The sequence below is a fragment of the Macaca thibetana genome, chromosome 16, assembly GCF_024542745.1.
Source record: "Macaca thibetana thibetana isolate TM-01 chromosome 16, ASM2454274v1, whole genome shotgun sequence".
Lineage (NCBI taxonomy): Eukaryota > Metazoa > Chordata > Mammalia > Primates > Cercopithecidae > Macaca > Macaca thibetana.
In genome coordinates, this window is record NC_065593.1 from 5,773,267 (window position 1) to 5,799,409 (window position 26,143).

A 26,143-nucleotide genomic window follows, 5' to 3' on the forward strand; every position below is an offset into this window, starting at 1 on the left:
AATAGAAAAGTTGGCATAAAAATGAGAATGTAGGCCGGACGTGGTGGCTCACACCTGTAATCCCAGCACTTTGGGAGGCCAAGGCAGGCAAATTGCTTGAGACCAGGAGTTTGAGACCAGCCTGGGCAACATAGTAAGATCCTATCACTACAAAAAATACAAAAATTAGTTGGGCATGAAGGTATGCACCTATGGTCTCAGCTACTTGGGAGGCTGAGGTGGGAGGATCATTTGAGCTTGGGAGGTCAAAGCTGCAGTGAGCCGAGATTGTGCCACACCAACCTGGCAACAGAGGAGACTTTGTCTCAAAAAAAAAAAAAAAAAAAAGAGACAGAGAATGTAGGGAGATTGTCTGTGTCTTCCCACCATTCCCCTCCAGTAGGGATACCCCTTGCTTTCTTTCCCCTGCTTATTCTTCCCTTTGCCACCAGACTGAAGACTGATCAGAGACCAGTCATTCTTGTGGACTGAATTCCTGAGCCAGGCAGAAGACCTCCTATCTGGTGTCATCATTTTTTCTTCCCATCTCCCTCCAAACCTCTAGGCTCCTACCCAACCTGGGCCCAGAATCCCGTCCTTTCTGAATCCTCTCCTTACTGTGCTCCCCTTTTTGATCCGGGTCTCATTCTCCTCCCTCTTTCCTTCCTTGCCAGGGATGGGAGGTGCCCCTGGAGCCTCTGCCCAAGGATATCTGCTGTTTGACTCACTTTGGAGCCCTGATGTTCAGAGCTGGCCCTGAACATTGGGAGGAGAAAGAGAAAACAGCACCTGGAGGGGTGCTCAGAAAGTCTCAGATGGGATAGAGCTGGAGTGCAGTGCCTCGATCTTGGCTCACTGCAAGCTCCGCCTCTCAGGTTCACTCCATTCTCCCGCCTCAGCCTCCCGAACAGCTGGGACTACAGGGGCCCACCACCACGCCCAGCTAATTTTTTGTATTTTTAGTAGAGACGGGGTTTCACCGTGTTAGCCAGGATGGTCTCAATCTCCTGACCTGGTGATCCGCCCGCCTCGGCCTCCTAAAGTGCTGGGATTACAGGCGTGAGCAGCCACCATGCCCGGCCGTCTGCACCAATTTTTTTTTTTTTTTTTTTTTTTTGAGACGGAGTCTCGCTCTGTCGCCCAGGCTGGAGTGCAGTGGCCGGATCTCAGCTCACTGCAAGCTCCGCCTCCCGGGTTCACGCCATTCTCCTGCCTCAGCCTCCCGAGTAGCTGGGACTACAGGCGCCCGCCACCTCGCCCGGCTAGTTTTTTGTATTTTTTTAGTAGAGACGGGGTTTCACCATGTTCGCCAGGATGGTCTCGATCTCCTGACCTCGTGATCCGCCCGTCTCGGCCTCCCAAAGTGCTGGGATTACAGGCTTGAGCCACCGCGCCCGGCCCCAATTCTTAAGACTACCAGAGAAGAGGAAACCTTCAGAATTTGGAAGGATGTTGTAAACATGATATTGGTCGGAGGCATTCACAGAGGATGCTAACCATGCAAAAGAGTCCACATGCATATGCCCAATCGTTCAAACCCTTAATGTTTCTCACATGAGTTTTCTTTTATGTTTTATTTGAATGTCACATTCTGTTCTGCATATACATGCTCGTCCCGGAATTGCTTGGGTGCCATGGTCATCTACACCGTAAACATTTTGTGGTGATTCTGTATAGAGACAGTATCATCTTAGACGTGCATTTGGCTCTGATGGACTCAGTGTTCAGTTTAACCAGGCATAATGAAATGCTAACTCATGCTGATCATACAAAAAAAAAAAAAAAAAAGCCAAATTCTTTACCTCTTGAAATATAACTATCAAGTAGACTGAGTACACGCATTGCTCTGGTAGGAAAATCAATTTCGGAAACTTGATTAACAATCCCAGAGTGTCAGGATTGTGAGGGATCTCAGGGGTCATAGAGGAATTCACTCTCTCATCAAATGGATGAGGAGACCAAGTTAACAAGTAAATCCTTTTTCCAGGAACCTGGAATTCACATGAGAATAAAGGATTCCTTTTACAATAGGGAACTGCTCCCTAGTATATGTTTCTCAAGCTGACATTTCTGTATGTTGAGCTTCTATCAAGTTGGACGCCTCACTAAGAAGTGCTTGGCTGCCTTCCACCCCATCCCCCCACCAGGTGTCGGTGTCAGAGGTCAAAGCAGTGGCTGAAATGCAGTTTGGGGAACTCCTTGCTGCTGTGAGGAAGGCCCAGGCCAATGTGATGCTCTTCTTAGAGGAGAAGGAGCAAGCCGCACTGAGCCAGGCTAACGGCATCAAGGCCCACCTGGAGTACAGGAGTGCCGAGATGGAGAAGAACAAGCAGGAGCTGGAGAGGATGGCGGCCATCAGCAACACTGTCCAGTTCCTGGAGGTATGGGGGGTGAGGGAGTGGCGGCATCCCACAGATGCCTCACGAAGCACCCTCGCTTTGCTAGGCCCATGGCCATCTGTGAATGGAACTGGTTTTTGTTCAATGCTGTGCACAGGGAGCTGTGGGAACAGGGAGAAGCAGATTCTTCATTCAGCAGAGTATAGGAGGGGTAGGGAGGGAGGACTGCTCAGAGCAGGGAAGCTTGAAGCAGGTCCTGGAAGATGAGTCAGGTTCAATGTGCAGTATGTTCCAGGTAGAGGGAACAACATAGGCAAAGGCAGCGAGGTTTGAGGAAGCACAGCTGACTTGGGGAACCAAGGTACTTTAACAAGGGTGGAGCCTGGGGTGCTGGGTGCAGAGTGATGAGGCTGGCACGGCCAGGCAGGTGTCTGGCTGGGAAGGGCTTCAGATGGGAGAGGATGAGACTCAGTGAGTATGTTTTATAAACCGCTCCAGCAGTCCACTGCATGGAGGTTTGCTGGGTAGGGATGAGACTGGAGCCCTGCTGCTTTTCAGAGAGGGCTGTGGCTGGAGTAATTGAGGAAGGCTCAGAAGAGGAAATGCTTTTCATTACAGTATATCATTAGACATTAAACTGTAAGCCATTGGAACCAGGAAATACTTTTCATTACAGTGTATCATTAGAAATTAAAATGTAAGCCATTGGAACCAGATCTGAAGAACATGTAACCTTTCAGGGAAGGAACACTAGGTTGGGGGTAAACTACAACATCCTGAATCGGTCACTAAACAGGTCTGTAACAGCTCTTAACATCCCTGGGTCTCAAATTTCTCATTTATCAACAAGCCCACTGGAGTATATAATTCAGAAGCCTCCATCCAAGCTCTGATATTCTGAAATATAATTTTTTTATTGCTTCCATTTGTGAAAATATTCTCTGCTAGTTACAAAAACAAATGTTTATTGTGAAAAACTTGGAAAATACAAAAAAAGAAGAAAAAAATTATCCATAATCCCAATACACAAATACAACATAATTAACTTTTGAATGAGTAAAAGAGAAGCAGAGAAAGACAGACAAAAACCCCAACAGAGTTTCTCTCTTTCTGTCAGTTTCTTTGCTTTTCAATATCAAAACACAAAGAAAATATGAACAATCATTTAATAACCATTTGGCTTCCCACCTCACAAGTTTCCCTTAAGATCTACCCAAAGAGTATACAAATTATTTCTCTTTTTTCCTTTTGTGACTTTATTTATTTATTTATGTTTTGTTTTTTGAGATGGAGTCTTGCTCTGTCACTCAGGCTGGAGTGCAGTGACGCGATCTTGGCTCACTGCAACCTCCTCCTCCCGGATACAAGCAATTCTCTGTCTCAGCCTCCACAGTAGCTGGGATTACAGGCGCCTGCCACCACGCCTGGCTAAGTTTTTTTTTTTATTTTTAGTTGAGACGGGATTTTACCATCTTGGCCAGGCTGGTCTCAAACTCCTGACCTTGTGATCCACCTGCCTCGGCCTCCCAAAGTGCTGGGATTGCAGGCGTGAGCCACCGTGCCCAGCCTGTAACTTTATTTTTAACATAAAAGACTTTAATACATATAACATAAATTTTAGTATAAGATAACTTACTTATTGGCCAGGCACGGTGGCTCACGCCTATAATCCCAGCACTTTGGGAGGCCATGGCTGGCAGATCATGAGGTCAGGAGTTTGAGACCAGCCTGACCAACATGGTGAAACTCTGTCTCTACTAAAAATAAAAAAAATTAGCCAGGCACGGTGGCACGCACCTGTAGTCCCAGCCACTCGAGAGGCTGAGGCAGGAGAATCGCTTGAACCCGAGAGGCAGAGGTTGCAGTGAGCTGAGATTGCGCCATTGCACTCCAGCCTAGGTGACAAAGCAAGACTATGTCTCAAAAAAAAAAAAAAAGATAACATTTATTTTGGCAAAAGATAACATTTCCCCCAAAATTGTTGGTTAGGCATTCAAAACAACATTTATTAAATAACTTATCCTTCTCCCACTGATTTAAAATGCTACTTTTGTCATGTACAGTATATAGCATTAAAATGTTGAATTACCCTTTTCAATTTTCTGGTTTTGATTTCCATGGCTCTATCTAATCATTTTCATATAACTGTTTTCATTACTATGTTTTCTGCTATACCTGGTCTGTTCTTTAATGCTTCAGTTGTAGCTGAAGTTTGATACTAAGTTATATCTGAAAGCATCTTTCCTGATCACACGTTGTTTTGAAACTTACATGAAACTATGTGATTATCTGTGTGAAGACACTTTCCGAATACTAAAGCAAGGTACAAGAATTACAGGAATTTATGCATTGGATGAAATTGACAAGGAAGAGGCAGCACTCCTGCCTGAGAGCTCCTCCATTTTCTACCATGGCTTGTGTTTGAATTGTCAAAAAACAAGTATTGACGGAATTAACAAAGCAAGAATGTCTTTATTTTTTGGTCCCCAGTCTGGACTATGTATTGGAGCTCTTCATGGCCATCTAGTACATCTTGATTTTTAAAAGCCCACTTTCTCACTTAGTTTTTTAAAATCCCACTTATTCTGAGGGTCTAGCAGCTAGAAAAGTGCTTTCTATTTTGTTAGACCCTGAGCTTGACACTTTACATGTACTTTCTTTGTCAAGGACACGTTACTGTCAGCCCATTTGACAGATGCAAAAAGTGACTTAATGAGGAGAGAAGCCTAAGTTTAGAAATATAGAAACCACAGCAAGTTCTGCTGTTTCCTTGTCCGCAGGAGTACTGCAAGTTTAAGAACACTGAAGACATCACTTTCCCTAGTGTTTACATAGGGCTGAAGGATAAACTCTCCGGCATCCGCAAAGTTATCACGGACTCCACTGTACACTTAATCCAGTTGCTGGAGAACTATAAGGAAAAGCTCCAGGAGTTTGCCAAGGAAGGTGAGATGCATTCTGGGCCATGGACTATAGTGGGTGTGTCTCTAGCAGTAGATGATGGGAAGGTGAGAGAGAGTCAGGGAAGGGAGGATGAAATCAGGGGAATGTCTCATTTTGTTTTCTTTTCTTGTGTGTGTGTGTGTGTGTGTGTGTGTGTGTGTGTGTGTGTGTGTGTGTGTGTGGTGTGTGAGACAGTGTGTTGCTCTGTCACCCAGGCTGGAGTACAATGGCGTGATCTTGGCTTACCGCAACCTCCACCTCCTGGGTTCAAGGGATTCTTCTGCCTCAGCCTCCCTAGTAGCTGGGATTACAGGCACCTGGCTAATTTTTGTATTTTTAGTAGAGACGGAGTTCCAACATGTTAGTCAGGCTGGTCTTGAACTCCTGACCTCAAATGATCCGCCCGCCGTGGCCTCCCAAAGTGCTGAGATTACAGGTGTAAGCCACTGCGCCCAGCCAAATGTCTCATTTTCAAAGCCATCCTTCAGACAGTGTGTGTTACTAATGGACTCTCATCTTGATGATTTTCTTTTACAGTTGAGACCCAGAGAAGGAGAATTAGTCATGCTTATATTATGCCATCAGCTGGCATTTCTATGACTAGCTTCCCAGGTTGCTGATGCCTATACTTTTAAGTTAAGTCCAAGACAGTCTGGATCACTTTTTCAATGGTTTATGCCTTACCTATGAAAGAAATGTAGTCTATTGAGCATATTTCTGTGAAACATTTCTAGGCTTCAGTCCCTTCTTTCCCCAGGAAGTCCAGGGAAGGGTGGCTGGGAAGTCCTGATTTGCAGATTCTGTGCATTCACAACTCTCTGATTTTCTAGAGGAGTATGACATCAGAACTCAAGTGTCTGCCGTTGTTCAGCGTAAATATTGGACTTCCAAACCTGAGCCCAGCACCAGGGAACAGTTCCTCCAATGTAAGTTGTGAACAGCACCCCCTTCTCCATTGTTGATATCAGTGCAATGCTTTGCTAAGTAAGAACCGTCATCTCTCATCTAGGTTTCAGGTTCTTACAACTTCATGTCTATCCCTAAATCATATACTTCTTAAAATTTAATTTAAACAATTTTTTAACTTTTCATTTTGAAATAATATGAAACTTACAAAAATATTACAGAAATAGGACAAAGAATTCCCATATATCTTTCACTCAGTTTCTCCTAATGGTAACATGTTACATAACTACAATACATTGATCAAAACCAGGGAATTAACATTGCTACAATGCTATCAACTAATCTACAGAATTTATTCAGCTCTCACCAACTCTTTCATCAATGCCCTTTTTTCTGGCCCAAAGTCCAATCCAAGGTCACAGATGTTTCCATGTCTTCTTAGTCCCCTTCAATCTGGATCAGTCTTTCAATCCTTGTGTTTCATGACCATAGCACTTTGAAGAGTCCTGGCTAGTTACCTGGTGGTTCATTTCCATGTATGACTTGGCCAGAATTGCATAACTCATTGACCTGTCATTAAGTGGTATTGACTTGGTCCATTAGCATTTTTAAAACACTGCACAGTTGACCCTCGAACAAGGTGGGAGTTGGGATCCCAATCCCTCATATTGTTGAACATTCACCTGTAGCTTTTGATTCCTCAAGAACTTAACTAGTAATAGCCTTCTGTTAATTGACATAAACAGTCAAGACATATTTTGCACATTTACATATATATATGTAGACATATATATGTATGTATGTATGTGTATTTTTTGAGAAAGGGTCCCACTCTATTGCTCAGGCTGAGGTGCAGTGGCTTGATCATGGCTCACTGCAGTCTTGACCTCCCACATTCAAGCAATCCTCTTCCCTCAGTCTCCTGAGTAGCCATAGGCACATGCCACCACATCTGGCTAATTTAAAGAAAAAATTTTTTAACAATTGTAGAGATGGAGCCTTGCTGTGTTGCCCAGGCTGGTCTCAAACTGTTGGCCTCAAGTGACTCTCCCATCTCAGCTTCCCGAAGTGTTGGCATAAGCCTCTGCACCCAGTGAGAACTTTTTAAGTTATGGAATTTTAAAAATAGCCTTTAATATGCTAATTCATTTGGCAAGCGTATACTGAGCATCTTCTCTGAGCTAGAGAAGAATCCCATGCAAAATGCGAAGCTCATAGATTAGAGGGAGGACAAGCGGGAAACAAATACTCACATGAATATATTATTACAAATGGGGAGGGGTGCCAAGTTTAAAAAGCCATGGTGCTCTGAGAGAGAGTGATTTAGAGTCACAAAGGGCCTCTTCAAGGACATGAACTTTCGGTTGTAGCCTGAATGGAGCAGTAGGAATCACCAGACTCAAGGTAGGGCGTGATCACATCTTGGAGGGAACAGGTTGTACCAAAGGCTCAAAGAGGATTGAGTGCTGAGTAGGTCTGAGATCAGCATGGTGGGAATGTAGCAATCAAGGGAGAGAGTCAGAGACACAGGAAAGGACCAGGGATGCGGGGCCTGGTAGGCCAGGGCGAGGGGTTCCTGCTTTATTGTAAGAGCAAGGGGCACCATGAAAGGGTTTTAAGCTGGAACAACATGACTGGCCTCAGCCTACCAGCTCTATTGTGGAGAAGCTCTTGAAGTGGGCAAGAGAGATCAGCGAATGACCAGTCAGGAACCCATTGCACGAGTCCAAGTGAGATGAGTGTTGGCTTAGGTTGGGGGTAAAGCACGGGGCTGGAGAGAAGTGGTAGAATCCATAGGAGTTGCTGCTGCCTGTGTGTGTGGTGAGGATGGGGAATGAGGGTGAGGGCAAAACAAATGTCAAAAATGACATAGAGCTTGACTTAAGCAATGGGGTGCATGAGACCCTGTTATGCTTTGGGAGTGGGAGGAGAACAGGAGGGCATGTTTGAGAGTTCTTCATGCTCCATTTGATCCATTCATTCATTTTTAAGATGTTTTTCAAATATTTTGAAAAATGAATGAATGGATCAAATGTGGGTATAGGAGTACCTGCTTCCCCAAACACTTGGCAACACTGGGTAGGATAATGCCAGGCGTTCAATACATGTTTGTTGAATGAATGAATGAATTAGTAAATTAATATATTTCTTCATTCAGTTCATCAAATAATATCATCAATGTCAAGCAATTTGAGCTTCATAAGGGAAGGGAGTAGATGATTTGTGCTCTCTGTTTTCTGTTCTTCACTCACCTCTTTGCCTAGGGAAACAGCAGCCTGGGTAAATAGAGAACAGAGAAATGGATGTTTTCTCATATGTGCTTTGGAGCCCAGCTGGGTTTAAACTGTTCGTCTGAATCAGCTGTCAGTTCCTGAACCACTCTCCTGCCTTCTGTGTCTCCTCAGATGCTCATGACATCACGTTCGACCCGGACACAGCACACAGGTATCTCCGGCTGCAGGAGGACAACCGCAAGGTCACCAACACCACGCCCTGGGAGCACTCCTACCCGGACCTCCCCAGCAGGTTCCTGCACTGGCGGCAAGTGCTGTCCCAGCAGAGTCTGTACCTGCATAGGTACTATTTTGAGGTGGAGATCTTCGGGGCAGGCACCTACGTTGGTCTGACCTGCAAAGGCATCGACCGGAAAGGGGAGGAGCGCAACAGTTGCATTTCCGGAAACAACTTCTCCTGGAGCCTCCAATGGAATGGGAAGGAGTTCACAGCCTGGCACAGTGACATGGAGACCCCGCTTAAAGCCGGCCCTTTCCGGAGGCTCGGGGTCTATGTCGACTTCCCAGGAGGGATCCTTTCCTTCTATGGCGTAGAGCATGATGCCATGACTCTGGTTCACAAGTTTGCCTGCAAGTTTTCAGAGCCAGTCTATGCTGCCTTCTGGCTTTCCAAGAAGGAAAACGCCATCCGGATTGTAGATCTGGGAGAGGAACCCAAGAAGCCAGCACCATCCTTGGTGGAGACTATTCCCTAGACTCCAGGAGCCATATCCCAGACCTTTGCCAGGCACAGTGATGGAATTTGCATTTTAGGGTGATTTGGGGGCAGAAATAACTGCTGATGGTAGCTGGCTTTTGAAATCCTATGGGTCTCTGAATGAGAACATTCTCCAGCTGCTCTCTTTTGCTCCGTATGGTGCTGTTCTCTATACGTTTGTAGTAATTCTTTTTTTTTTTTTTTTTTTTTGAGATGGAGTCTCGCACTGTCGCCCGGGCTGGAGTGCAGTGGTGCGATCTTGGCTCACTGTAATCTCCGCCTCCCAGGTTGAAGCAATTCTCCTGCCTCAGCCTCCCGAGTAGCTGGGATTATAGGCGCCCGCCACCACGCCCAGCTAATTTTTTGTATTTTTAGTAGAGACGGAGTTTGACCATGTTGGCCAGGCAGGTCTCAAACTCCTGACCTCGTGATTCACCTGCCTCAGCCTCCCAAAGTGCTGGGATTACAGGCGTGAGCCACCGCGCCCGGCCTGTTTGTAGTAATTTTTAGGCACCAAATCTCCCTCATTTTCTAGTGCCATTCTCCTGTCTGTTCAGATAAACGTCACACTGTGCCTCGAATGGATGGCCAGGAACCTTCAGAGTGGCTGAAAAGAATGCAGAGTTATCATGATAAATTGCTAACTTGTGTATTTCCTATGTGCTAGATACTGTCCTTGTGCTTTCTGCACGTTAACTCAGTCCTCACAGAACACCCGTTGGGTAGATGCTCATATCATCCTTTTTTTGCAGATGGAGAAACTGTCTGGGGCAGTTAGCTAATTTGTTCAAGGTCACTCTGGTCACATGGTGACTGAGTGACAGAGCTGGGATTCAAGTCTGGCTAGAATGACACTGGACTTTTAACCACCACATCATATTGTCTTCCTTATTACATCATGCACATTGTATGGAATAAAGTGCATAGCAGAGAAACTTCTTGAAGTTTGCAAATCCACACACAACATCTGACTCAGCCATCCCGCCATGCACTGGCTCACTGGCTCACTGGCTCACTGCCTCACACAGCAGCCCTTTCTATTTGGGGACAGCAAGGATTAGAAGAAATGTCTTAGCAGAGTCTTGAGTTTTAGTCCCTGTCACCTCTGAAAAGGGGTCCTACTCCTCTCCTCTAAAGTAACCTGGCGTATGTGGACTTGTGTGATTTCTCATTCAAAGAATGAGGTGCTTCAAGAACTGTCACGTAACCCCCACGCCCCAGATGTTCTTGTTTGCATATTAAATTTTCCACCTTCCTTTACGGTTCTCACTCCTTTCTCCCGATTATTTCATTCTTCTTTTGGCAGATGAGCTTCCTAAGATTAATCCCAAGCATTCATCAAGCCTTTAGGCAAATGGCAAACTGTCTTTAAATGAATTTGTGAGGCTATAACCTGAAGTCTCTGGTGGGATTCACCAGAAATGTAAATTTTGAGTCTGTTCCTGTGACCTTTGTCAAGGCCACAGGAACTCTTTTTCTTCAGTCAGTCTGATTGGCCTGTCTCAAGAGTATATTACTTTAGCATAACTTGACTTGTTACCTATATTTATATCTAGGGATGTATACAGTGTAGGATTTAAAATGATTTTACTTTGATTTCATCACATCATTGCTTTATGCTGAGATTCATGATTCCTCATCCAGTATATTTGCTCTCCTTCCTAGCTTAGTGTCACCTGCACAATTGGTAACCCTTTCTTCTTAAGTCTTATCCTTGTTGCTAAATATCTTTTTTTTTTTTTTTTTTTTTTTTTGAGACGGAGTCTTGCTCTGTCGCCCAGGCTGGGGTGCAGTGGCCGGATCTCAACTCACTGCAAGCTCCGCCTCCCGGGTTCCCGCCATTCTCCTGCCTCAGCCTCCCGAGGAGCTGGGACTACAGGCGCCCGCCACCTCATCCGGCTAGTTTTTTGTATTTTTTAGTAGAGACGGGGTTTCACCGTGTTAGCCAGGATGGTCTCGATCTCCTGACCTCGTGATCCGCCCGTCTCGGCCTCCCAAAGTGCTGGGATTACAGGCTTGAGCCACCGCGCCCGGCCTTGCTAAATATCTTGATGAGATTAGGACCAAATCTAGAATCTTGTGGCACTCAGTCACTAGCTTCTAGGTTTAGTTACATACAAATTATGCACGGGCGGAACTGTGCAAATAATGTGGCCCCACCTTTTTCACCTTTATCCACTGAACTTGATGAAAGACGTTTTCAGTGGGAGAAATCAGCATATGCTATGTTTAGGCCAGGTGTGGGGGCTCACGCCTGTAATCCCAGCACTTTGGGAGGCCGAGGCAGGAGGATCACCTGAGCTCAGAAGTTCGACACCAGTCTGGCCAACATGGTGAAACCCTGACTCTACTAAAAATACAAAAATTAGCCGGCCATGGTGGCACGCGCCTGTGATCCCAGCTACTCAGAAGGCTGAGGCAGGAGAATTGCTTGAACCCAGGAGGTGGAGGTTGAAGTGAGCTGAGATTGTGCCACCGCACTCCAGCCTGGACGACAGAGCAAGACTCCATCTCAAAAACAAAACAAAACAAAAAAAGATATGCTATGTCTGAATTTCTTTGATCCATCTGTCTAATAATGATCTCAAGAGAAATTGAGATCAGCTTGGACTGCCTTATTTTATTGAATCCCTGCGGGTTGTTGGTGCTTGGTCATGGTCATTTTCTTTTCTAAATATTCACAGAATATTTGATAAACCACTTTAGATTTCTACTGTGGGTTAATATCACGCTTACTAGCCTGTTGTTTTCAGAATCTATCTTGTTTTTCTTTTTTAAAAAATTGAGATGCCTGTCCGCATTTGATATAATTTGGATATTTGTCCCCTCCAAATCTTATGTAGAAATTTGATCTCCCATGTTGGAGGTGGAGCTGGGTGGGAGGTGTTTAGATAATGGGTTGGATCCCTCATGAATGGCCATGACGACACCATGCTTCTTGTACAGCCTGCATAACCATAAGACAAATCAATTTATTTTCTTTAAAAATTACCCAGCCTCAGGTATTCCGTTATAGCAACACAATGGGACTAAGACACCATCCTCTATCATTCTCCCTAGTTTCTCGAAGATTCCCACCTGATTTGCAGTCACGTCATTAAATTGTGTCAGATTCCTGAAATGTAATTTATTTAGGCCAGAATACTTGAGCTCATATAAAAGGAACCGTTTAGGTGTCTCCTTCCTTGTCTTGAACTTCATTTTCCTGTTAACTTTTTGTCTATTAGTTTTCAAGTTCAAGACCTTTCTTCTTGATACAAAAGAGCAAAGCAAAATTAAGAGTTGAGCATATTTGGCCAGGCGCAGTGGCTCACACCTGTAATCCCAGCACTTTGGGAGGCTGAGGCAGGCAGATCACGAGGTCAGGAGATCAAGACCATGGTGAAACCTCGTCTCTACTAAAAATACAAAAAACTAGCCGGGCGTGGTGGCGGGCTTCTGTAGTCCCAGCTGCTCTGAAGGCTAAGGCAGGAGAATGGTGTGAGCCCGGGAGGCAGAGCTTGTAGTGAGCCAAGATTGTGCCACTGCACTCCAGCCTCGGCGACAGAGCGAGACTTTGTCAAAAAAAAAAAAAAAGAGTTGGGCATATTTGGGCCAGGCACGGTGGCTCATGCGTGTAATCCCAGCAGTTTGGGAGGCCGAGGAGGGCAGGTGATGAAACTCCGTCTCTACTAAAAATACAAAAAAATTAGCTGGGTGTGGTGGCGCGCACCTGTAATCCCAGCTGCTCAGGAGGCTGAGGCAGGAGAATCGCATGAACCCGGAGGCAGAGGTTGCAGTGAGCCCAGACTGTGCCACTGTCGCCTGGGCGACAGAGCGAGATTCCATCTCAAAAAAAAAAAAAAAAAAAAAAGAGTTGGGCATGTTTGCCTTCTGTCATCGCCTCAAGCAGTGGGCACATCTTTTTTCTTTTTCTTGGTCTAAAAACTGAAAATTGACTAAAACAAATAAAAAAGGAAAAATAGAACAAGGGCTTATTTTATATTCTCTGGCATTTCCTTAGCTGTGTGTATGCCACTCTTTTGTATTTACCCATCCGTATCTCTTCTTCCATTATGTAGACTTACTAAAAACAAAACAAAACAAACAAAAAAAGAAACCACACTGAACATCTGAATTCACCAACAGCTCACTTTGGTGCCACATGGTTCTGCTCCATTACCAGACCATTTGTAATTGCAGAGTCAGAATGTAATTTTAACCACCACGTCCATAATTTATTCTTGTCTCAACATTTTACAATCTGAGTGTATATAGCATTCATTTCTGAGTATCTTATGAATTATGGGTAAATTCTCACTTTCTCCCAACATGCATGATGAAATGATGACATAATGGTATTGGCCCAATCACGGAGCTCTTATCCCCTCAATCTGTCTCAGCATGTTTTTGGAACGAAACCCCTAAATTAAGTAGATTCAATATACATGGCATTTATTATTATTATTATTTTCTCTGAGACAGAGTCTCGCTCTGTCACCCAGGCTGGAGTGCAGTGGCGTGATCTCGGCTCACTGCAAGCTCCGCCTCCCAGGTTCACACCATTTTCCTGCCTCAGCCTCCCAAGTAGCTGGGACTACAGGCGCCCGCCACCACGCCCGGCTAATTTTTGCATTTTTAGTAGAGACGGGCTTTCACCGTGTTAGCCAGGATGGCCTCGATCTCCTGACCTTATGATCCACCCGTCTCGGCCTCCCAAAGTGCTGGGATTACAGGCATGATTACAGGCATCCACCGTGCCCGGCCTATACGTGGCATTTATAATGTGCAAACTGCTGTGCTAGACGCTGAGGAAGACTAACCCAGAAACTAACCAGCTGCGTCATTTGATCACAAGAAGGGGATTTAAATTGAAGTAAAAGTGATCATATGTGAAGAGCTAAATAGGAATCTGCTCTTCAAGGCAATAATGGACAAGGTGATGTATGAAACAGGTTTCTCACTCTATGTCCTAGGGTGCTGCTTCGTTTTCACAGGCCATCTTTAGGGACTGGCTTCTGTCTTGTGTCCTTGAGTGACCTACTGCCTGGTTGCTCCCCATCTCTGCAGGCGCTGCCTCCATTCCAGGAGCCACCACTCCAGCCCCAGATGAAAGATGGAAGGAAATGTAGTGCATGTATTTCTTGCTTCTCCTGGCTTCCTCAGATTTCAGCACCGACTCCTTCCCTTTCCACCTGTGATTAGACATCTTGGTGGCTGGGGAGGAGGCCTTTGCAGGGCAACCTGCTGTTCATATGCCCCCAATATGTCCATGCAGGGCACAGACTGTGCATGGCTCAGGTAGAGGTTCGCCATCCTTGCTTTGCTGGAATGTGCCTAGTTTTTAATTTCTATTTCTGGCTTGCTGTGTAGTCTTTTTTTTTTTTTTTTTTTTTAGACAGAGTCTCCTTCTGTCCCAGGCTAGAGGGCAGTGGTGCAATCTCGGCTCACTGCAACCTCCGCCTCCCAGGGTTCAAGAGATTCTCCTGCCTCAGCCTTCCGAGTAGCTAGGATTACAGGCATGCACTATCATGCCCGGCTAATTTTTGTATTTGTAGTAGAGACAGGGTTTCACCATGTTGGCCAGGCTGGTCTCAAACTCGTGACCTCAGGTGATCCGCCTGTCTCGGCTTCCCAAAGTGCTGGGATTACAGACGTGAGCCACTGTGCCCGGCCTGCTCTGTAGTCTTGTTGGGAAAATCCCACTGTCTCCTATAAGGAGGGAGTCCAAGTACTGGAAAAGAAGAGGGAGAACAGATCAGTTCACAAGGACCAAGGGTCAATATAGCAGTAGTCAGTCATTTTAGGTGAAAATCCCTTCCCCCACATTAATAACTTCAGTAGTGACCCTGATGATTACCTGAAAGGAGGTGTGTTTGTATGTGCATGCGCTGGTTTCTTATGAACAAAAGCTTTTCAAATTTTCTTTTTCTTTCTTTTTTTTTGCTTTTATTTTTTTGAGAGAGTCTCACTCTGTCACCCAGGCTGGAGTGCAGTGGCACTATCTTGGCTCACTGCAAGCTCCTCCTCCCAAGTTCATACCATTCTCCTAGCCTCCCGAGTAGCTGGGACTACAGGCACCCACCACCACGCCCAGCCAATTTTTTGTATTTTTCGTAGAGATGGGGTTTCACTGTGTTAGCCAGCATAGTCTCCATCTCCTGACCTGGTGATCCACCTGCCTCGGCTTCCCAAAGTGCTAGGATTACAAGCGTGAGCCACCACGCCCAGCCGAGCTTTTTAAAATTCAACTTCCAACAAGTGTAATAACCACATGATGGGAAGGGAACAGATGAAACACCACACTTTCTCCACACTCCCTAATGATACTAATAATACTTGTTAGCTCCTCACATGGGGTAAAAGTCTACTCATTTGACCTTGAGAGCCACCTATGAGCTACGTGGGACTGTGGTCTCTATTCTGTGGAAGAGGAGCAGGCTGAGACTAGCAAGTGAATTATCCAGGGGTATGAAGCTGCTCCGTGGCAGAGCCCAGTTCATTCCTCGCCCTCCTACTGTGAAACCTGTGTGCTTTCCTGAGTCCCTGCTTGCTGGCCAGGCCAGGTGGCAGTGGGGGAAGGCAGAGGGGCTGGGCTGGAGCCAGCAGAGGCTCAGGTCCTCTAGTGCAGTGTCAGGGGTGACATCAGAGCCGGATGGGTGTGACACATTTGTCCTCTATCCAGCCCAGCAGCGGCTGCACCTTCCAAGCTTCTCTGTACTATGTGGGAAGGCAGGAAAAGCAAGTGGAGATGTAGGGTTGTGCGCTGAAGCGGTTTCATCAGGATCACAAATAAAACAGGGCAGAAAGGAAAGGTAGGGGACTGGCATGAAGCCTCCAGGCTGCTCGTAGCCTGAATACTCGAGAGGTCTCAGATGTCCTTCTCATCCTGTAGCCTTCCTCAGAGAAGTGCTCTCCCCCACTGGACTCCTGTGAATCAGTCTGATGAGGCCTATTTGCCCACCTGCCTCTTTGAGTACCACTGGCACCATGTCCCTGCATTGGCCTATCCCATCTGGCCCATCTGTCCTGCCCTGTGCCAAGGCCCCATTTTTTTTTTTTTTCTTTTTTGCGACAGAGTCTCACTCTGTCGTCCAGGCTGGAGTGCAGTGGCGCATCTCTGCTCACTGCAAGCTCTGCCTCCCGGGTTCACGCCATTCTCCTCCCTCAGCCTCCTGATTAGCTGGGACTACAGGCGCCTGCCACCATGCCCGGCTAATTTTTTGTATTTGTTTTTTTAGTACAGATGGGGTTTCACCAGGTTAGCCAGGATGGTCTCAATCTCCTGACCTCGTGATCCACCCGCCTTGGCCTCCCAAAGTGCTGGGATTACAGGCGTGAGCCACCACACCCAGCCTAAGGCCACATTTTTAACTGTAACATCAGATCCCAAATGGCTTCAACTTCCCCCCAAAGTCGGGTGTATGGACCAATCTCTAAAAGGTGCAGACCAGCAGGAGGCAGGGAGGAAGGGAGTGAGGTGCTACCCTCTCGCACTCACTCACTCTGGAGCCCTCCTTGTCCCTCTATTCTCAGGAGGCGGCCCCTTGTCATCTTCTCAAAGAAGCTGTTTAGAAAAGGAGGTGCCGAGGGGGCAACAACAGACTATGGTCCACAGGTGTTTGAGGAGAACCGTGTGTGTGCAGTGTTGAGGGAGAGGGGATGGAAATGAACCTCGACTAATGTCTGAAACCTAGTCTCTCTCTCACTCCCAAGTTTGTGCCCCTGAAATATGAAATAAAGACTAAGTTGGGTGATTAAAACTGCTTCCTTGGTCGGGGCGGTGGCTCACGCCTGTAATCCCAGCACTTTGGGAGGCCGAGGCGGGCAGATCACTTGAGGTCAGGAGTTTAAGACCAGCCTGGCCAACATGGCAAAATGTCGTCTCTACTAAAAATATAAAAATTAGCTGGGCATGGTGGCATATGCCTGTAATCTCAGCTACTAGGGAGGCTGAGGCAAGAGAAGCACTTTAACCCGGGAAGCAGAGGTTGCAGTGAGCCGAGATCACACCACTGTCCTCCAGCCTGGGGGTAGACCTAGACTCTGACTCCAAAAAAAAAAAAAAAAAAGGCTTCCTTGAGGAATGTCAGCCTCATAGATTAAAATCCAAATTTATTTAAATCTTTAAAAACGGCCAGGCGCGGTGGCTCAAGCCTGTAATCCCAGCACTTTGGGAGGCTGAGATGGGCGGATCACGAGGTCAGGAAATTGAGACCATCCTGGCTAACCTGGTGAAACCCGGTCTCTACTAAAAAATGTAAAAAACTAGCGGGGCAAGGTGGCAGGCACCTGTAGTCCCATCTACTCAGGAGGCTGAGGCAGGAGAATGGCATAAACCCAGGAGGCGGAGCTTGCAGTGAGCTGAGATCTGGCCACTGCACTCCAGCCTGGGGCGAGAGAGTGAAACTCTGTCTCAAAAAAAAAAAAAATTTTTTTTAAACAAGCTATTTATAATGTGTCAATTATAAATAAACAAGTTAATTAAGAAAAAAAAGAGCTACTTTTAGCTTGCAGCACTTCTTAGGGTAATGTGCCCACCTTACAGATCCAAAGAGTCTGCTTCGGGCGTCCCTTCTCTTTGCCACCCTCCTTTGTCTGGCCTTCCCGATTAATTAAATATTAATCTACTCACATCTTTTCTCCAGATTCCTCTTCAGACAGAAGAGGTTGAGCTGTGAGAACTGATCTCATTCTTAACCTGATTCCTATTCCTCCCATTCTGACCCTAGTATGTGACTACCATCGCCAACCAAATCCCAGCGATGGATTCCATTACCTTTCTCTGGTTATGCCTGGTCTTTCAACATGGGCATTAGAAAGCAAACAATATTGCAAACCTTTTGGTTTTATCTAGGGTAATAATGCTTTAGTAACAGTAACAATAACAACAACAACTGATCTCGGATATTTAATGCAATCCTAGAAGGTAGTTATCATTTTTATTACCCGCCTTTATCTTCTCCATCCTCATAACTATGATGGAGACACTGAGGCTCAGAGAGGACAGGTTGCTTGCTAAGACCATATAGCTCCTAAGTACCAGAGTCAATGTTTGAACCTAGTCTTGCCTGAAATAGGAGAATTATCTCAGCATGACTTTGAAACTCTTTCTGTCAGTTGCCCAATATGTTTTGCCTGGGCACTTTGACAATGGTGAGATTTCTGGTTAGTATTCTGAGGCAGTTAAATAACTTAAATTTATATTAAACATTTCTGGTTTTACTTTGATGATGACTTAAGAAAATGAATATAAACATATTTAGTATCATTGGGATAGCCACCTTGTAACTGAACAGATATAAACATAAGAAGTTTGCATCTTATTTTATATTCATGAATATTCAGAAGCCATATATAACAGTAATTAAAGCACAATACCAGTAATAGTCCACATATTACTTAAATTTGGCTAGCAGTATTCTTGTTGTCCTAGAAATGAGATGACCAGCTCTTTCAGAATATACAGCAACTGCCTCCACATAAAGTAGTACCAGGTTTAGGAGATTTACGGTAAAGCCATGTTTCCAAGGAGGTCTGTACAAAAAGCCAGACTTCTACCGGCAGTTTCTGAGAGAGAGAGGCTTTCCATCCATGGCAGCCATTTACTTTTGCTCTGGGAGACGTCTGTAATTGAAAAGGCACAACTGGGGTATTTATTCATTTCTCCTGTTCCTCTAGTGTTCGGTGGTGTTGCCGCTGCAAGTGGGCAGGGCTAAAATGAGCTGGTTATCTCAGGATCATGGAAAACCTGGAATCAACGCTCAAGAATGCCCCCTATTTTCATTGTGAGAAGGGAACCGATTCCATCCCTCTATGCCAGAAGTGTGAGACGTGTGTCTTAGCCTGGAAGATCTTCTCTACCAAAGAGTGGTTCTGCAGGATCAGTGACATATCACAGAGGAGGTTTCTAGTTAGCATTCTGAAGCAGTTAAATAGCTTGTATTTGTTACACTATTTCCAGAATATCCTTCAGACCACACAGGGAAAGGATTTCATCTATAACAGGTCCCGGATCGACCTGAGCAAGAAAGAGCGGAAAGTTGTGAAGTCCTTCTTGAACCAAATGTTGGATAAAACAGTAGAACAGAAGATGAAGGAGATCTTGTACTGGTTTGGGAACAGCACCCACTGGACCAAGGCGAATTATACTCTCTTACTGCTGCAGATGTGCAACCCCAAATTACTGCTCACTGCTGCCAATGTGATCAGAGTCCTGTTTCTGAGAGAGCAGAACAATATCTCAGGTAAACAAGGCCACAGGCAAAGACCAGAGGGCCCCCAAAAACCGGAAGGCAAGACTTCAGAAATCTGTAGGGAACTGCAGTTGTAGACAACATAGGTAGACAGAGATTGCACAGAATGCAGCATAGGTTTTTTTGAACTGACACCTTGTCCTGACACCCGATCCTGTTTACCAAAGGAGAAATGACTGAATGTAACTTCCTTCTTGAAAATGATCAATGCAGGAGGAAGTACACAACTTTTAACTGACAAGCATTTATCACGGATTTCTGCATCTCATAGGCCCAGAAATGACTGGCCCTTGCCTCTGACCCCTTAATGCTGGTGCCATTCCTGCTTTAGGGATTGGACTGGGCTTGAGAGGGTTGTAAAGGGGAAGCTATTGTTTTGCTTTTCAGCTATGCTGCACAGAAACCAGACCAAGAAGTCAAAACTTACGGCTTTTTTTTTTTTTTCATTCACTCTACCATGCTCCTTGCTTATCCATGAAATCAAACCTTAAAGTAGAGTTTCTCCAAGGCTGGAGATAGCTTAAGGGCCAAATAAGTCTGGGGTGGTAGTTCTCCAGCTGTGGCTTGTATCAGGATCTCCAGCAGGACCTGTTAAAACAAGCTCCTCCCCCAGAAGTTTGGACTCAGCAGGTCTGAGGTGGGCCCAGGATTCTGTATTTCTTTTCTTTTCTTTTTTCTTTTTTTTTTTTTTTTGAGATGAAATCTCGCTCTGTCACCCAGACTGGAGTGCAGTGGCGCAATCTTGGCTTACTGCAACTTCCACCTGCCGGGTTCAAGCAATTCTCCTCCCTCAGCCCCCCAAGCAGCTGGGACTACAGGTGCGTGCCACCATGCCTGGCTGATTTTTTGGTATTTTTTAGTAGAGATGGGGTTTCACCATGCTGGCCCTGCTGGTCTTGAACTCCTGACCTTGTGATCCACCTTCCTCGGCCTCCCAAAGTGCTGGGATTACAGGCGTGAGCCACTGCACCCAATCAGGGATTCTGTATTTCTATCAAGTTTCCAGCTAATGCTGATGTTGCTGGTCTGGGGATCTCTCTTTGAGAATCACAGGCCTAGGGTGTTACAGAATCCTGGAAGTGTTTGGCCAGCTAGTTCAGGGAAGCAGAAGAAACAATAAGGGTGGTGTCTGTTTTGCTTTGCTGTAAAGGAATGCCTGAGGCTGAGTAATTGATAAGGAAATTTATAAGTAATTTATAAGGAAAAGAGTTTTATTTGGCTTGCAGTTCTGCAGACTGTACCAGAAGCATGGCACCAGCATCTCTTTCTGGTGAGGGCTTCAGGAAGCTTCCACTCATGGTGGAATGTCAGGGAAATCAACGTATAATGCGGCAAGAGAAGAAGCAAGAGAGAGGGAGGGGTGTCAGTTTATGTTAAACAGCCGGCTCTTTCTTGAACTATATTAATAGAGCAAGAACTCACTCATTACTGTGGGAAGGGCACCAAGCCATTCATGAGAGATCTGCCCCAAACCCAAAAACCTCCCATCAGGTCTCACTTCCAATATTGGGGGTCACATTTCAACATGAGATTTGGAGGGGACAAATATCCCAACTGTATCAGGAGGCAAGAGAATTGAGCTTTGGAGCGGTCCGGGAGTGGAAGGGTCCAGCGTGGGGAAGCTCAGATTTAAGCAGGGGTGGGAGAAAGCTGGGAGGGGGTGGTCACATGGAGGCGTTTTGGAGTTCTAGCTCTTGAAGGTGTGTAATTCCTGTCACCAATGAGACCTGAGAGGTGGTCATATTTGTAGACTAGTGGAATCCAAAAGAATTTTAAAGCTGGATGGCCTAGGACGCAGTTAGATCACAAAATATGTCACTTGATTTATTTGGCGTGTCAGGGGTATAAAAGAATGATAATATAGAATGAAGACACAGTGAATCCCAGGGTATCAAAAACAGTAAGTTAGATCGGAGATCAACCGACTGGTTGATCCTTAATAGTTACATAAGGAGACCAAAGTCCAGGTCATCTGAATGACTTCACTTAGGTCACCCACCATGTGGACTGAAAACCAGGATCCCCTCCTGAACCTCTTCCACTCTGCAGTGCTGCCAGCAGCAGAGGGCCTGGCTTGTACGCACAGATGCAATGCTCCGCGGTGCTCTTCCAAAAGTTTCATCACGCACCATAGAAATGGGCTATTTACATTGGAGTTGTGTAAGTCCTATTACAGGTTGTGGCAACCTTCTTTTTTGTTTTTGTTTGTTTGTTTTTTTGAGATGTAGTCTCACTCTGTCGCCCAGGCTGGCCTGATCTTGGCTCACTGCTGCAAGCTCCACCGCCCGGATTCACGCCATTCTCCTGCCTCAGCCTCCCAAGTAGCTGGGACTACAGGCGCCCGCCACCATGCCCGGCTAATTTTTTTTGTATTTTTAGTAGAGACGGGGTTTCACCGTGTTAGCCAGGATGGTCTCGATCGCCTGACCTCGTGATCCGCCCACCTCAGCCTCCCAACATGCTGGGATTACAAGCATGAGCCACCGTGCCTGGCCAACAACCTTCTCTTTTCTTAGAGCAGATTCTCTCTTAAAAAATTAAATGTTCTGGCCGGGCATGGTGGCTTACGCTTGCAATCCCAGCACTTTGGGAGGCCAAGGTGGGCGGATCACCTGAGGTCAGGAGTTTGAGACCAGCCTGGCCAACATGGCAAAACCCCATCTCTACTAAAAATGCAAAAAATAGCCAGTTGTCATGCGCTTGTAATCCCAGCTACTTGGGAGGCTGAGGCAGGAGAATCACTTGAACCCGGGAGGTGGAGGTTACAGTGATCCAAGACCATGCCATTGCACTCCACCCTGGGCAATAAGAGCAAAACTCCGTCTCAAAAAACAAAAACAAACCAAAAAAAGGTTAAATGTTCTAATTTGACTCGAGGGTGGTTATTTCTATCATGGAAGAAAATTCATCTTGAGCTTCCAAAGAACATTCCCTGTTGCAATTCCGGACCTCGACTCTCTCTCTCCTTGTGTAAACAGCTCAAGATAGTTTACATTGGAAGTACGCTGAAACACTAACAGGAAGCTTTCTGAGATTTTTGCATAGAAGTTTGGAGGCCCCAAATAAAAACAGACATAACTGCTCTGGTCCGTTCTGTACGTCTTTAAAAGAAGGAAGAATCACGCCTGTAATCCTAGCACTTTGGGAGACCAAGGCGGGCGGATCACGAGGTCAGGAGATTAAGACCATTCTGGCTAACACGGTGAAACTCCGTCTCTACTAAAAATACAAAAAATTAGCCAGGCGTGGTAGCGGGCGCCTGTAGTCCCAGCTACTCGTGAGGCTGAGGCAGGAGAATGGCGTGAACCCAGGAGGTGGAGCTTGAAGTGAGCTGCATTCGTGCCACTGCACTCCTGCGTGGGCGACAGAGTGAGACTCCGTCTCAAAAAAAAAAAAAAAAAAAAAAAGGAAGCAAGAAAAAATGAAAAAGTTTCTCTCCACCTCATTTTCCTCAACACACCTGCTTCAAGAGCAACCTTGTCTTGGTCTTTTGTTTTTCAGGGCTCAATCAAGACATCACAGATGTGTGTTTTTCCCCCGAGAAAGATGACAGCTCCAAGTCTGTGACCTCACAAGTCTATTGGACAGCCAAAACTCAGCACACATCCCTTCCTTTGTCCAAAGCCCCAGAAAATGAACACTTACTTGGGGCAGCTTCTAACCCTGGTAAGTCAACTTTCAACAAGAAAGCCAATATGAAACCAATGTGAGATTGGGAACTGGAGGGGCTGGCAGGGTGATGGCATCTGGGGATGGCAGATTTGAGGAACTCACATTCATTTAGCATCTACAATGTGCGGGGCTCTTTGACATTTACTTCCCCATCTAATTCTCACAGCTGGTAAGGGGAAGAGCAAGGATTGAAATTGATCAGTATGGCCCCCAAACCCATATTTTCACCTCTCCACTGCGGTGTCCACAAGACACATCTGAAAATAGAAATCAGAAAGGAGACTATCAATGGTTTCCTTTGGAGTCTTTCTCTGCTCCGGGCCACACTCCATCATCTAGTCCCTGGGCTCTGGCACGGTGGCCGGCTCTAGAATTAAACCCACCAATGGCTATTTTTGCAGTATTGGATTCGATCTTGAGGAGGGAATAAAATTAATGGGGAATTTGGTTCCCCACCTCAAGGCACTCCTAAGTTGGGTTTTGAAGCAAGACATATACATGAAATATCATAGGAAACACAATATCGTAGGAAATACAAGGCATAGATTCTAAAACACTTGTATGGAAAATTTCAAATTTCAAAAGTATATAGAACAGTATGATAACCACCCACCCACATAGCACTGTCTTCAACAATTATCAACATTTTACCAATTTTATCCATTCATTTCCCCCCCTTTCTTAAATTGTTTAAAATTTTTTCTTGTTGGAGTATTTTTAAGAAAATTCCAGGCACAATGTCATTTCAGACTCTGATACTCTAGACTTCTCCTTGGGCTGAAAAACTTGAAAAGTACATGTATATTTGGGTCAAAAGGTTCTATTCTCATGTGGCAGAAGAGATGACAAAAATCTAGTGGCCTAAGGGTAGACTCTGAAGAGGTTTATTTTGTGGGAGAGCTTTTGGTGAGGACTTCTTCTTGGCCTGGAGTTTCTACAGAGCCAACTCAACCACATACCTTTCTCTGGCTTCACTCTAGAGGAACCATGGAGGAATTCACTCCAGTGTATTTCTGAAATGAATAGGCTGTTTTCTGAAAAAGGAGGCATAACCAAGCCAGGGTACGATCCCTGCAATCTATTGGTTGACCTGGATGACCTCAGAGACCTGTCTTCTGGGTTCAGCAAATACCGAGACTTCATCCGTTACCTGCCCATCCACCTCTCCAAGTACATTCTAAGTATGCTGGGGTGTTTGAGGGGATTTCCCAGACACCTCCCATCTTGGCCCAGTTCTGGGGTTTCGGGGTCCATCTTTTTTTTTTTTTTTCCAGGAATGCTGGATAGACACACCCTGAACAAGTGTGCCTCTGTGAGCCAGCACTGGGCCGCCATGGCTCAACAGGTCAAGATGGACTTGTCAGCGCACGGCTTCATTCAGAACCAGATTGTCTTCATGCAGGTACTTCCTGCAAGTCTGAAAGGGGAATGTCTGAGACCAGCTTCATTTTTGTGTTGAGGCTGATCTGACTGTGGACCTTTTGTAAACCCTTAGCTGGCCTCCTGCTCTACATTTGTGGCCTTTTAGGCTTCATGGGTCTTTTCTTTTTGGTCCAAACTCCTGTTGACGACTGAGTACTCTCTCGTGGTCAGTGCATCTCACAAGGACCATAAGGATAGAGACCACTCAGGAGCAGAGAGGCAGAGCCTTTCCAACACCTCACAAAGCAGAGAACCCCCAGTCCCCAGGGAGTTATATCGCAGCTTACGCAGCAAGAAAGCCATAAATGTGTTTCTGCATCAGCCTCATATGGAACACAGATGTTTATGAGGCCGCAAAGTATTTTTTTTAAGTTAAAACGCAATTTTCCCCAATGGTAATCTTCTCCAGCATTTTTACTTCTCCGTTTCTTGCCAGAAGTCTCACCCTAAACCATGGATTTTGGTAACTTGATTTTTTTTCCCAGCAGAAAGGACAGAGGATGAGAAGCAGCAGCTATGGTGAGGCTGGCGACAGTCTGACCATCTTTGCTGGTCCCCCTGTGGCATTTGGTGTTTATTTTTCTCCTCCATTCGATCTGCACACACTGCCAGGGGAACTAGCCAGAACTGGGCCCGCCTGCCGCAGCCAGGGCTTACGCATCCTTCAGATTTTGCCAAGAACTAGTTTTTCCCTTCTTCTTGCAGAGTCGGAGCCAAGAGTAGCCATTTTCTGTTTTTATTTTATTTTTATTTTTATTTTTTTGTCTTTTTCCAGGGGTCCTACACAAGAGGAATTGATCCTAATTATGCCAATAAGGTTTCTATCCCAGTTCCTAAAATGGTAGATGACGGGAAGCGCATGCGTGTGAAACATCCGAAGTGGAAGCTGAGGACGAAGGTGGGTTCCAACGGCATCTGGGGCAAGTAACTGTGAACGTCTCATTCTAATTGGCCATTGAAGGCTGAAGTCCAGACTCAGCCCTGGAGTGAGGACAGAGGATCATGGCAGGTAACACTCCTTAAGGAAGACCAGAGTTCTGTGTTGCTACTGACTTACAAGATACTTCCTCTTCTTTTTTTTTTTTTTTCTTGAGACAGTTTCACTCTGTTGCCCAGGCTGGAGTGCAGTGGCGTGATCTCGACTCACTGCAAGCTCCGCCTCCTGGGTTTGCGCCATTCTCCTGCCTCAGCCTCCCATGTAGCTGGGACTACAGGTGCCCATCACCACCCGTGGCTAATTTTTTTGTATTTTTAGTAGAGACGGGGTTTCACCGTGTTAACCAGGATGGTCTCGATCTCCTGACCTCGTGATCAACCCGCCTCAGCCTCCCAAAGTGCTGGGATTACAGGTGTGAGCCACCACGCCCAGCTGACACTTCCTCTTCTTAAGCCTTGTTTTACTCATCTGTTGGATGGGTGGATTGATCTGGTTGTCCTCTCAGGGTTCTTCCTTACTTCAAAGCCCATGGCCGTGTTCTGTGTCCATGGCACCAGGTCATTTGGTGGCAGGTTCAGAGGCCAGGAGCAACTCCATGAGCCCATGCCTCTGGAGGCTCCAGCATCTGCTGCTCAGGAATTCGAGGAGGACCCGAGGGGAGGGCCAGGGCTGGTTCCAGAATGCCTGGGGCCTAGATGAATTCGGCTCCCTCATCTCTC

At 45.9% G+C, this 26,143-nt stretch overlaps 2 protein-coding genes across 8 annotated transcripts in view; both read left to right on the forward strand.

Moving 5' to 3' along the window:
* The window catches only part of TRIM16 (tripartite motif containing 16), a 48,533-nt gene extending 38,723 nt beyond the window's left edge, over positions 1 to 9,810 (forward strand). For both annotated transcript variants that reach the window (XM_050763426.1, XM_050763425.1), the window contains exons 3-6: positions 2,127 to 2,360; positions 5,099 to 5,264; positions 6,092 to 6,187; positions 8,573 to 9,810. In XM_050763426.1, coding sequence (XP_050619383.1) covers positions 2,160 to 2,360; positions 5,099 to 5,264; positions 6,092 to 6,187; positions 8,573 to 9,156 — 1,047 coding nt within the window. In that variant the 5' untranslated portion in view covers positions 2,127 to 2,159 and the 3' untranslated portion in view covers positions 9,157 to 9,810. The remainder of the gene's footprint in view (positions 1 to 2,126; positions 2,361 to 5,098; positions 5,265 to 6,091; positions 6,188 to 8,572) is intronic.
* Positions 9,811 to 18,653: 8,843 nt separating this feature from the next.
* The window catches only part of FBXW10B (F-box and WD repeat domain containing 10B), a 42,637-nt gene continuing 35,147 nt past the window's right edge, over positions 18,654 to 26,143 (forward strand). For 2 of the 6 annotated variants that reach the window (XM_050763393.1, XM_050763396.1), the window contains exons 1-5: positions 18,685 to 19,384; positions 22,895 to 23,059; positions 24,046 to 24,246; positions 24,340 to 24,467; positions 25,263 to 25,385. In XM_050763393.1, coding sequence (XP_050619350.1) covers positions 18,880 to 19,384; positions 22,895 to 23,059; positions 24,046 to 24,246; positions 24,340 to 24,467; positions 25,263 to 25,385 — 1,122 coding nt within the window. In that variant the 5' untranslated portion in view covers positions 18,685 to 18,879. Of the gene's footprint in view, positions 19,385 to 22,894; positions 23,060 to 24,045; positions 24,468 to 25,262; positions 25,386 to 26,143 lie in introns of all 6 variants that reach the window. The other 4 variants (XM_050763391.1, XM_050763395.1, XM_050763397.1 and 1 more) reach the window with 3 other exon arrangements.